At 42.8% G+C, this 13,130-nt stretch overlaps 1 protein-coding gene across 1 annotated transcript in view; it reads right to left on the bottom strand.

Annotated features, from left to right (window-relative positions):
- Positions 1-3,976: 3,976 nt before the first annotated feature.
- The window catches only part of MLXIP (MLX interacting protein), a gene marked incomplete at its 5' end in the record, with an annotated part of 19,309 nt that continues 10,155 nt past the window's right edge, over positions 3,977-13,130 (bottom strand). Inside the window, 7 exons of the mRNA XM_010194810.1 lie at positions 3,977-4,098; positions 4,798-4,927; positions 6,912-7,035; positions 8,043-8,170; positions 9,975-10,073; positions 11,990-12,114; positions 12,896-13,082. Of these exons, the coding sequence (XP_010193112.1) occupies positions 3,977-4,098; positions 4,798-4,927; positions 6,912-7,035; positions 8,043-8,170; positions 9,975-10,073; positions 11,990-12,114; positions 12,896-13,082 (915 nt within the window). The remainder of the gene's footprint in view (positions 4,099-4,797; positions 4,928-6,911; positions 7,036-8,042; positions 8,171-9,974; positions 10,074-11,989; positions 12,115-12,895; positions 13,083-13,130) is intronic.

Below are 13,130 nucleotides of genomic sequence, written 5' to 3' on the forward strand. Positions count from 1 at the left end.
GACGCAGTTTTTTCCATACATACCCACAATTTTTAACAATCTCAGCTGCAGCGGGACGCAGTAACGCCACACAGATAAAAACCAAGGAAGCCCCACTTCGTGAATTCACTGAGTTTTCCACATATCACTGTACTGGAGGAAGAATGTACGACTTCAGATAAATCAAATGCATCCAGGATGCCAAGATGTAAGGCACAGATGGAAACATTCCAGTCAGTCTCCCTGCAAGGAAGGCTTCCCGAGAGGTCTAGAAAAGCATGGCAGAACATGCCCAGCAGGTAGATGGTATTAACTGAGAATCCTTTGGTTTTGTGCAGAGATCAGACTGTCAAGGTGCAGCACGCACTTGTTCTCTTCTAGAATTGAAGGGATTAATGAGTTTGCTTCTGGACTTTACCACTTATCCCTCCCGCGACCAGGGAGCATCATACACGGCTGGTACCTACACCAGGTAACACACAAGTTCTGCAGAAGCTGTGTTTCAGCTGGGGGGCATCTCCCATATGCTGATTAAAAGAATTCATGGTCAGAAGGAACTGCTAGAACACCTCACTTTGTGCATGTCACAGGCCATAAATATTACACCTAGCCACTCCTTTGTTGAGGATATATGTTGTGTTTGACTGAATGTGACTTGTATTCAATCATACAGGGATTCATTAAAAGTTTAGCACCAATTCTCTTAAGACAGGCAAGCGTAATCTGTAATTCTGTCTAGACTATAGGCACTGTGTGGTTTGCTTGCTTAAGCATACTTTGGTGACAATGAGGAAGTCAGACTGCTTAAATTAAGAGAGAAAGTGTTACCAAACTTTTTTTAAAAAGAAATAGAGTATTTAGAGCCCTCAATGGGTAAAAAAGACCGACTAAGGAGTTAAAATATAAATCAAAGTGGAAAACTATGCAGGAATTAATATATACGTGGCCAACCTTTTCATACCAATCCTCAGTAATTCTACTGTGCAGATGTGAAACATAACCCAGTTTTTCCCTCCTATGTTTCCAAGTGAAGTGAAATCACACCTCTCGCAAAGCTGACTGATAAAAGAATTCTAATTCGCAATAATAGGGTGACAAAAAAAACCACTGAATCACTGCTTCAAAAAGCAGCCACACCATTTCTGGTAATTGCACTACGTGGAAAATAACTTTTCACTTTTCCTTCCCTCCCTCCTACACTCTTGCCTAAGTAAGCAATCTTTGATTTAATTTTTTTTCTTTTTACTACGTTAAGATTTGCAATCTTCTAGTAGTGCCATGAGCTTGCTTCTCCACCACAAGTCATTAAAACAAGCACTTTCCCTCCAATTGCAACCAGCTCACGCTGCAATAAGCACAATGGTTTTTCCATCCACATCCAGATCAAAACTGCCAATGGGCAAAATTTTTAGCAGTTCAGGCCCTTTCTATTCCTTTCAGGTCCTTTTCAGCTTCCAATCCATTCAGTGAGATCCGAGATACCAGGATTTAAGCTCAGAAGCCATCAGACTTCCCTGGGCTTTGAAGGATGCTTGTAGTGCACTTTGCTTGTCGAGACAAAACCCTAACGCCACTGACACCAGCAATGGTGAAAAACAAGCACAATCACAGGAGATCACGCTGCAGGGGAGGTGACACAGAATCTGGTCATCTGAAAAGTACAGCGAAACCACAATGGGTCTTTTCTTGGACAATTTGCCTACTGGTATCTTTCTAGAAAACCACATACGTACTTCGAACATGCAAATATGCAAGGAGGTATCTGTGCATCTCAGTGAGATAGCCCAGTAAAGACAGAACTTGAGGGACGCTCCCCAGCTAATCACAGTGTTAAATGACTTTACTGGAATCAAGCTCACAGTCAGTGATGAAAATGGGAGCATTTAAAGCACTGATGTAAAAAAGAATTTACACTCATTCAACACTTCTTATCCAGATGCATCCTGAGGAATATTGCTTAACTGATCACAACATTACATACTAATGACCTAAATATGGAAGCCCCCAGAAAAATCTACTCACTATTTAATTACTATGACAGCCTTTATACACTATTTCAACAAACCACTCCTTAGCTGAGGCCTGGATTTTTCTTGGTTCTGTCACAGGGACATAGGTTTCGCAAGTGTCACCAACTTCAAATGACATGGCAGATATACTGTAAAAGAAAAAAGAGTATCTCCTCATGTGTCTGCGCAGCTACGGACAGGCACAGTGGTACTTGGATCGTGCTGTTTTGTCTTCCCCTTTGGCTCCTTTCCCACCAGCAGTTCCCTTCAGCCTCCCAGTTCCTCAGCTCAGGAGACGGTCCTGGGGGTCACCTTTCGTAATTCCTTCTTGCTATAGTGCTGCTCACACATAAGCAAACTGCCATTAGCTGCAAAATCTCAGGACAAAGGAGAAAGAAAACTACTCCCTGTGAGTAGTACGTCCCACTCCCCAGACCTGTTATTTCTTTTTAAACTTTGGCCTACCAAGTGGAGAAGACTGGGGACAATGCAGAAAAAACCAATATCCCCCGCAGGAGAACATCCTGACCCTGTTTTCAGCACATGCAATGCCCAAATGTTTTAGCTGCACCTCACGTTAGCACTGGGGTATTCTGCTCACCACCTGCCAGCAGCCTGCTTTCCAAACTGGAAGAAAACCGCTCAGGGGAGGTACGAGGGAAACGTTACCCCCAGTTTGCATTGCTCTTATGAATCAGAACCAAGTCATGAGGGGGATCACAGCATCACTGCAGGCTATGATCAGTAATGAACATCCCAGTGCTCTCACAGGATAGACAGACTATTGCTACCACAAGATTAAAGTCTATCAGCAGCAGAACACAGGACTTGCTGAGCCTGCCACAGAAAAATGTTACACGGTATTTTCTGTTCTAAACATATTTTGTATGTTTTGTAATTCCTGTTGATGCTAGCCTTCCCATACAGACCAATTTTAGTCAAGTCCTTCAGGTTTTTCAGATAGAAGGCAAAAAGAACAAGGAAGAAAGATGAAGAACGAAGAACTGACTACAAGTCCATGTGGTTTGATACAGTTTTGAGATTAAAAAAAGCCGATTGCTTAAAATTACAAACTCAGTTCTTGTCTCTGAAGTGCCACTACATTTATCTATGGAGGTGTTTTACATGCACACATTTTATGAGGAAGGCAGCTGAACTCTGCAGAGGGCAAGAAAACAGTTCCCAGATTAAACAGGTATTAAATTCATGTATCTGTTCTATCTGCAGAATCTCTGCTATCTGAAACTGCTTTCTTGCACTTACTGTACAGCCCGCTGCTCACTTGCAATGGCTGTATCAGGAAAAATAATATAAACAAGCTACTTTATCTGCTAGAAAATAAAGCATGTCTTGAAAACTGATCATATGCAATGACACACTCATTAAAACAAAAATACACAAAACACAGCCTGAGATTTTAATTCTAGTATTTTTGCCATGAGTTGACATCATTGACAGCTTTTCTTCTCCTTTGGTTTTTAATATGATCCTGTTTAAGAATTGTCACTATTCAAGTAAAACAATTGGAACTGAATACCAGAAGACAAAATAAAAAGCACATTTTGTTTCACGAAATCAGAAGTATATTTCCCCTTGAAGAGAACATTCCTCGGTGTACAAGACTTACACTTCAGAGAATGCAGCACTTGAAGCTGTTTCATAGAAATACGTTTGTTGCATATAGATGCATGCTGCATTGATGGAGATATATTGCTGCCTGCAGGACTCAAACCTGCCAAATTTACCTGAGCTTGGTGTTTTCTCACTTAACGGAGTACAGCACAGCACAGCACTGAAGAGGAATCAAAACATTGTGACAACGTCGCATCAGGCTTCCACATACTCAGAAGCCAGAGCCAGATGCCCTGAACAACGTCTCGGGTGATGCAGAGAATTCTTTCTAAAGTGCACCGACTGACAGGAGACGCCCAGGCTGCCGGGCCGGCGGCTTTTCCACCGCTGTGTAAGCAGCTCATCGTCTTTGGTTGTTAGGTTTCACCATCTGCTTTGTGCATCTTGTTAACGGCCTCAGTGGCTTGCTCTGGCAGGCGCGACGGGTCAGACAGAATTGAGGTGGTTGTACTTAGATGTCGGAGAGTGTTCAGCACCACTATTAAAAAAAAAAAGTTATAAAAGTATCAAGAAAAGCCAATAGTCTGACTGCAAACAGATCTGTCCTGGACACTGTGCAGGTACCACAACGCTGTTATGCATGACAGAGTGATGGGAGTACTTCTGCAAAACACGCACACCTCCACATAGAGCGACCGCAAGAAACAGATGTGCACGAACTGTACACAGGGGACAAGGAGAGGAGATCTAGGACTTTTAATAAAACACTATTTCTTCTAGAAAAGAGGGTACCACTTGGCAATTCTAACCGTAAATGTAAATACTTGAATTGCAAGGGGGAAAGGATCAAGCAATCATACCCAAAGACAAGGTCATTCCAACGCTGAATACAAATGTCAGAAGTCTCCATTCGTAATGAGACAAGTCACACTGCCAAACTTAGGCCAACCAGAGCAAAGTATCTGAAATTTAAATGCAGCCTGAGACTTTAAATTCTGGTATCTATATTCAGCAATTTGTTGGGTTTTTTTCTTGTTCAATGTTAAGCATGCAAACAAGCATCTTCACAGTCAAAAGAGGTTCTTATTTTTCCGCTGCAATGCAATAATAAAAAGGAACTAGAAGTCATATTCAGCGTCACGTGCTTGCTTTGTCATCTGCTGACTTTCAAGAAATGGTATCATATATGGTCTCACTTCTATGATCTGGAAAAACTGCTGGATAGAATTTCACTTACTTGGCCTGAGAACAGGAAGAGAACAGTGCTGACCCAACCAGGCCATTGCAGTTTGATTCAGATCCTTAAAGCTTGTTGTGGAAACCATCCCATTGAAGGACTCAAACAGTGGCTTAATAATAATGCTGAACTGCAAATCACCAGACGTTAAGGGAGACAACAAAGGAGGAGTTCAAAACATCCTATGGGAAAGGCTACTACAGCTCAATCCACAGAGAAAACAATGGACTTCTAAATGGACTGCAGCTACTAGAGGGACTGCAACATTTTACAAAGTATTTTAAAAATCTGTAACACTAAGACAAAGGAAAAAATGGAACCTCAGTTCCCAGTTATACTCATTTTTTGCAAAAAGCCTGTACAACTCAGCTGATCTCCTACAAGCCAACTGCACACAGTGGCACTGTTGCAAGCTCACAAGTATCTGAAACTTCTACATACATGTAAATTAATTCAGTTTCTTCATTGCCACTTTTTTCATGCAACACTGATGCTTTCATAGCAAATGGATATAGAAAAAGCTTAGTATAACCACAGCACCCCACAGATGCCTCCAAGGTGGGGCACCTGGCTGAGTCTTGCCTGGCAATAGCAAGTCCAGTACAGGCCAACAGCACAAGTGTTCAGCCAAGTCCCAGGCAGATTTTTCAGCAAACACTCAAGGTCTCTGCTCCTGCAGCTAAATCAAGATTTCAAAGCACGTAAGCACATTCTCAGAGACAATCAGTGGCGTGGCAAGGATTCCCACAGCAATGGATCCTGCTGATCTGCAGCTATGTGGAGCAGCACAGTAGCAAACTGAGAACTGCCAGGGTTTTCCTTTGGCTATCACAGCTTGGAAGGATGGGCCTGGAGCTGGCAATAACCTTGCTGGCAGAAAAGGAGCAGAAAGAATTCTTAGTGTATTAAAGTGTACAGAGCACCACCACCAGCTTCAGAGCCCAGCTCTCAGGCGTTCAGATGAACTTTCCTGGAACGGTCACCATATTTGAAATCAAAACAGCTTGTTCTAACATTGCCATGACAATTCACCACGTAGATTTCACCACGTAGATTCCAGCTTACAGGTACATTTATTTCAGAAACTGGTTGGATGATAAAACTCATCAGAAGGCTCAGAAAATGTGGTTTTACCATGTTACTCCAGATGGGATTTTCTGACTGCAGTCAGCAGCATGTCAGAAAGCAGTCCAAACCAAGCAGTGCTGTCATGCACCCCATCTTTCTCACTGCGCTGACAATCGAGACAAGCTAACAACTGCCTGGAATACTGGAGGGGATTTGCATGCCCTTACAGACTGTCAAAGCATGACTGGAAGAACAACATGGGCATTATCTATCGATGTTCTAATATTCAAGAGTATTCTGTTCTTGGGTTATCTCTAGTAGCCCAAGACAACTAATTTCTCTCCTATATGCAACAGAAACTATGGTATTTTCATATTTGAAATGAAACTGCCCTTTCTCTCTCTTACAGTCATTTCATAAGGAGATTTATTATTGTTATCACCACCACCACTCAGCCCTGGACCTTGCAGCTAACCTGGTTCCATTGTCACTTTGTGTCTTTCTATCTCCTGCAGTATCATTTGCTTACAAGCATGGCTACTAGTGTTGAAGAAGCAAAAGAGAAACTAAGTTGTTTCACTGTTCTAACAAGACAAAAAAAGCTAAGAAAAAAAGAGCCCCAAACATGCAAACTTTTAGAATTGTCATTGCAAAAGTTCCAATAATTGTTCATAACAATTTCTTCTTTTTCTGAAACCTTTGTTATTCTTCGTTCAATTTTTCCAAAAGACTACAAGAGCTACACTTACAGAAGCAGTCCATTAAGCATTTCTTGCAGTACAATAACCACCAAGAAAACCTTGCCTTTGTATTGCGTTTTACTTTCAAGTTACCTCCCATACTGAGGAACACTAAGGTGAACAAGTTCTGCCTTGCAACACCCTATAAGGCAAGGGCTCATACCTACATATCGATGTAAATGAAAACGGAGAGCAGATGTTATTTGAACCACTTGGCTTAAAGTCACAGCATCAAAATCCAGAGTTCTTGCCTCCAAATAAATCAGTACCAAACCTCAGGTTCATCAGGTTAATATAAAAGGATACAATCCAAAACTTCCAGTTCTGCAGGGTCCTGCTTCTCACATACTCGTCAAACATCCTCCTCATGTTGTCAAACCTTTGGCATCTTATGGGCACCCCGGTAGCAGGGAGCTGCTGCTGACAGGAACTGAAAAGAAGATGTTTGAGGTCAGAGTCCCCACCAGACAAGCCGCACTTCTCTTCTAGACTAAATTCTAGCAAGGGAAACGTGTGTATCCCCAGTATTCTTGACTGAGGGGGCTTCCCAGTGCGTGGCTTCTCCCCCTACCCAGAATGTAACTGTTACAGCCAGGAATACACACCCTTTTCCACACAATTTTGTCTATATTCACGCAGCAAAGCTATTTCTCAAGCTGCTACACGCTTCTTATTACAAGCAACAAAACTGAAAGTAAAGTATAAGACAGAACAAAGCCGCTTTTGGCATCCAATTAGAAAAAGGCACATTAGGAGCCAAGGAAAAATTTAGAGTTACTCCTGAACAATGTTACAGAAGAAAACGTTACAAAGTTTCTTAAGAAACAGATCAATTTAAAATCAAACCAAACAGATGTCATACTTTCAAAGAAAAGTAAAAAGATTTTGATTTGACTAATCTAATGCCTAAGCCTAACACTTCTGTGGATGGAAGAAAAACCACTGGGGCTCTCAACATGCTGAGCAATAGCACATAACTATGGTAAACCCACAGAGGAAACTATGGCACCAGGAAGGTGAAGCGACTTCTCAGAGTTACGTTCACCCAGCAGCAAGCTCCATCATTCCAAGTCCTGTGTCTCATGTACTCAACCATATTTTCCTATAAAAACTGACTACATTTGGAAAGAAAACTGCAGCAAAGCCATCGTGAAGAGTAAGTGTTTGATCGCCCAGTGAGCCCAGCTCTAAAAAACCACTGTCGCTGGCTGCTTCTCAGAATTAGCCACTGGTGTGCACTCATGCTGACAGCTCGTGAAAATCCACACGGTTTGCTGCCAATGCCCATCCCACAGCAATTCTGCTTTTTGTCTGGAAGTTGGTAACAACTCTGCTTTGTTCAATACCCATCTGTGGTTTGGTAGGACATCCCCTGTTGATAGCCAAAGCAACATTCAAGCTGCTCTGCTTCACTGCAGACATTTCCCCAAATCTCACATGATGGTAGCGTTTAGCTCCTCGATCTCTTCCCGAAGGCGCCTGGTTTCCTCTTGCATCTGTGTTCTTTCCTGCTGTAGTTTACTGATATATTCTACAGTTTTCTGGAGCGTGATTGCATGGCTGATCTAAAGCAAACACAAACACAGAGCTCATTTTCTGGAACAAAGCTACACAGACCAAGAGTTTGCCTCTAACCTGCTGCAACACCTAGAAAAGCACTTTGGCACCTTTTCTTCAGCTTCCTCCACTGTGTGCAAGAGCACGCAGATGGACAGAGTGAAACACTTGAGAATACTGAAATCTTCATTTCTCGGACTCCCGTTCGCACAGCAGTACAGAGAAATGTGCTCGTAGTGGTTTTCTTCCACAAATTACATTTTTGCTACTTCACTGAAAGAAGTATTTTAATAATTTTAAATGGTTTGTCTCATTACCTATCCTCTTAAAAATACTGACAATTCTTACTTAAGTACTCAAGGATGTGCTACATCTGCTGAGAAGATTATGGTGCTGTTAAGAGCACTGTTCAAAGCTGACAACAGAGACTGTTTCATTTGGGAAGGCAGAAGTTACTAAACAGAAGGTAACATGGTCATAGACAGGAACAATGTCACAGATCTTTTTAAAAAATACTCTTCAGCTTTGAGGAAAGGATTAAAAAAAATCTGTACTTGAGAAATAAAATAATCAGACATTTTACTGAAGCCGAGATTTCAAAACTGACTACCTTTCAAACAGGCTATTCAAATCAGGAAGTAATATTCTGACAACTTACAGCCTAAATGTAAAAAAAATATTAAAATTAAGTAGACAAATCAACATGCTGTACAATACGCTTTCACATTTCCCATGTTTCAAAAGCTACTGGCATTTAAAGAACATTTAGAATTTTGTTGTGCAGGCAAGCCTGTGATTTCATTATTTTTATTTCAGTTTAGTGAACTAAGTTAACTAGTGTAGCCAGAATATGTCCTTAATTTGGACAAAGCCATTTCACAATGAGAAGTCAGTTGAGATTTGTTTTTTCTCTGTAAATCTATGCACAAAAGACAGGGGAAAAAAGCCCTAAGAATATTTGCGAGGTTGTGGGCCCAGGTCCAAATTCCTCAAGGTAGCTGGGTGATACTGATGTAGAGTCCTACAGGGATGTTTAAAACCACCTGAACTGGCCAGGCTCCAGACTCCTCCTGGGAGGCGGAGATCTCATCAGCGTAGGAACTTCTAGTGATTTCCCCGGCCGTTTTTGCACTGAGATGTTTCAACAGCATTTGCAGGCACACGAGGTTGCTGTGCCATGCTCAGCACAGCAGTGGTCAGCCTGGCACAAGGCCTAAGCTAACAAGTGGTGTTCACAGGTGGGTACATCGGCTCAGGCCACATGCCCAGGTGTATTAAGCCAGGCCCAGCATCGTACCAGCAGCATCTACCTGGCTTCTGGCTGGCTCACAGTTCAGGCAGAATAAGCTTACAATACTGGCTGTACCACTGCTTCTTCAAGTCCAGCTACGGGGACCAGAACGGGCAAAAAAAAGCCAGTGTGTCAGAAGAAAGGTGACATAACAGCAAATGCAAAGTCATCTTATGCTGCAAGCATGACAAAGACTTTAATTACTGGGGTCCCAAGAGCAAGGATTGCAAAGATCAGTTTTTCTTCTTTCCCTTTCGGCTTTAAAGCTGCAGCACCTCATCAGACGAGACTTGTTTACTGCCTGCAGAACAAGGTCTAAAAGCTGAAGCACTTTCACACGCAGTTTTGGCTATGTGCCGTGGATTTAGCACCCTTCCCTTTCCAAGTCCCTCAGCTCAAGTATTTTCACTGACTGGCGTTCTCAGCCAATAGTGAAGAGATTCAATTTATTAACAACACGTTTTCAGAATGGCTCTTTCTTATATTCCCCATTAAACTGTTAGTGGTGCCAAGTTACTTACCGACTTGGAGTTGGCTGAAACCAAGCTGGTCAGAGTACTGAAACCAATCTTGATATTAAGCCTTCGTTTTTGTTCTGAAATATGCGTCATTCTTCGATTCTGCACAAATAAAATTAGCTCAGTCTATGATGTTCTCCTTTACCATGCTACTGCTATGACTATTTCAGCTATTTGAATTTACAATGTCATTTTTGTTGAATTGTGTCATTCAGAGTCTTCCCAAAGCCACGTGACTATAAATTTGCAAACAATTAAAGTTATTAAAAAGAAGTGTCCAGTGTTTTAAATTCAATTCCAAACCTTGCAAGGTTTTCTTCCTAAAGTAAAAAATCCTATTTAAGACTGTTACACAATTTCCTTTTCTGAAGCCAGATTTCATTAGTCAGGATCTTGGTAAAGCCTTTAAGTTTAAAACAGTCTATAGCATTTACACTTAATGCACACTTAATGCCTACTGATGTAAACAGGCAGTCTGACAGAAATTGAAAAGAAAAAGGAATCCATAACTCCGGCCTATCCTGAGGATAAAGGCTTTGTCAGGAATTAATATTTCCATTTGTAGCCTTAAAAACTTAGAAGCTCTTTCCACCAAAGTGCTTGGAGGAAATAAGGAGTCTGCACTTTGAGAGTGCATTCTTGGCAGGGCCAGGCATCCTGGCGGGAGCTCACCACCACCTCATTTTATAACAGAGGAAAATGTAATAAAGTGGTGAAGTGGCTGCCCAAAATCACCAAGATACAGGTTCAAGAGCAGAACTGAGAATTCCAGTGCCCTCTATGCTTTGCCAAACTGAAAAAACAACATTAATCCAGCAATACAGGACTGCTTAGTCTAACTAACAAAGCAGAGGAGCAAAGAACATACATCCAGAGACTGGCAAGCATCGCTGTTTGTCTCTTGTCTTACAAAAGACCTGCTGCCAGGACACCCCCAGAGCAATCTGTCAAAGCAGGTGAGCTCCAATGCCTGTAAAGCCTCTCGCTGCAGTGCTCTTACTTTTAAGAGCACTCCCCCATCTAGTGGCCACTTTCCCCACCATCAGCCAGTCCTAATCATCTCTTCCTTTGTTAACTTGCTCTCTAGCAGCAAGACCAGGCTGCAGCTACTGTGAGAACTTACGCCAAGCAAAGCCTTTTAGGAGTGACTTGCAGCACACTCAGCAATGGCAGTTCTGATTCTCCTCTGCAACAGAGCTTCAACTGAGTGCAGACGCAGGCAGCAAGTATTTAAACTTACCTTCCTGCCTGGGAGTAAGCAAGCTGACATCAACTCATAGGGGATACAAAGACAGAAGGCAAGAAGAGGTAAAATGGTTAAGTAACGCTCTCTTTCACAACAGAATGAATGAGAGGGTTAGAGTTGATTTTCCTGCATTAGCTGTTTTTTGTGGAGAAGCTCATACCATCACAGAAAGTGTCCTGACAAGGTCAGCTTGCTTATGAGGTACAGTCAGCTTTCAGATGCTAACTCTAGACCGCCGAGTTCTTACCCCAGTAATTCTCGAAGTGCTTTACAGCTGTAACTTGTAGAGTCTGTGGAGCTGCTTCTCTGTGGAGCAGCAAAGCATCACTGGAGACATGTAAGTAACTCAGCAGGTCAAGAACTCCCCCTCCAGCGATGGCCAGAGCCCTGCAGACCTGAAGATCCCCAACAGAACAATGGCAAAAAGCCATGGTTTAGAAAACTAAGCCTGAAACCTTTGAGCAAGTAAACTGAGACCTGTCATAACACTCCTGTGAGCCACAGTAGGAAACGCTGTGATGACCAGAAGGACCTACAGAGGCACAGTTAAGTCTGGCCCCTCTGGCGACACAACCCTGAGGAGCAGAGCAGGTTATTAAAGTCTGACATTTTAAACTGAACAGAGCAGCGCAGATGCAGTGCAAGCTGAGCCTAAGGCATAAATACTCCGCTGTTCCTGAAGCATAAGTACTGTCTAGTCCACGTTCAGACACCAGGGCAGAAAAGCAGCTACAAAGGCAAAGAAAAGCACCTCAAGGAAAAGGACACACACCTTAAATGCAGCCATGCTGGGGTCAGTGGTGAGTTTTCCTGAGCAGCTGTTCTGGGGAGACTGTGGGCTGGGGCTTTGCTCAGAGGTGCCGGGGGAGGCTTGGCCTGAATTCTGGCAGTCTCGGCCTTCACAAAGGAAGAAAGACAAGTCACATTAACAAACAACTCTCTGTAGCAAATGTAGCTGCTGAGAAGTTCCCATTCAGAATTGAACTGAAATGCAGTCAGCAACCAAATTATACTCATTGATGCAGCAACCACACACTAGAAAACGTCCAGATCATTGGGAAATCTTGGTATTTCATGGCACAAGGCAAATACATCCCGAATAGCAATACACAGTGCTCCTTTCACGCACACATTTCAGCAGAGGCAAGCTGAACATGTAGGCTGCAATTCATCATCCTGCAAGACTTCCCCATCTGAGGCTCTAATGGCCTGGAACATGGCAGTAACAATTACAAGCCACTTACCAGTAAAACCAGTGTATGTCTCTAAAACCAGTCCAGACACCACTCTACCAACACGCATGCAAAAGGAGTCTTTGCACTCACCTACTGTTAACAAGGACTGTGTCTGACATCTTCCAATCAAAATCACAGTTACGATACTGAACAAACCTATTCAGCACTTTCAAACGGGTTTAATTTCTGGGTGACTGTGACACTACAAGCCTTTTAGAAAGGAGCCACTTACAGGGAGCACAAAATCACAGTTTGTGGGAATGCTGTACAGTAGTTAAAAATTGCAAACAATTGGATGCAACTGGAGCTGCAGGATAGAAGGGCCTGAAAAGCTTTTCCTTCAAAAGCTGTCCAGGGATCCTCAAGGCCCAATTACAGCCTGCCTCACCAACAGAAACACATGTGTGTAAGGTAAAGAGAGTGCTTACGGCTTTCTAACTTACTGGGTGTAGGTGAGGGAATTTGTGAACTGCTACTGTGGGAAGGGATTTGCTCTCCTTTCACCAAGGCATCCTGGACTACGCTAGGAGAGAAGAGATGGGACACTGTGGACTGGGCTTGTTGACTACTTGGTGCTCGCTGTGCTGGACCAACCAGAACGTTACTACGGAAATCCGTCACCCCGGGAGCCTGGGAACAGCACAGGAACAGCACGGAGAAACAGAGAGAAAGGGAAAG

The sequence above is a fragment of the Mesitornis unicolor genome, unplaced genomic scaffold (assembly GCF_000695765.1).
Source record: "Mesitornis unicolor isolate BGI_N332 unplaced genomic scaffold, ASM69576v1 scaffold17671, whole genome shotgun sequence".
Taxonomy (NCBI): domain Eukaryota; kingdom Metazoa; phylum Chordata; class Aves; order Mesitornithiformes; family Mesitornithidae; genus Mesitornis; species Mesitornis unicolor.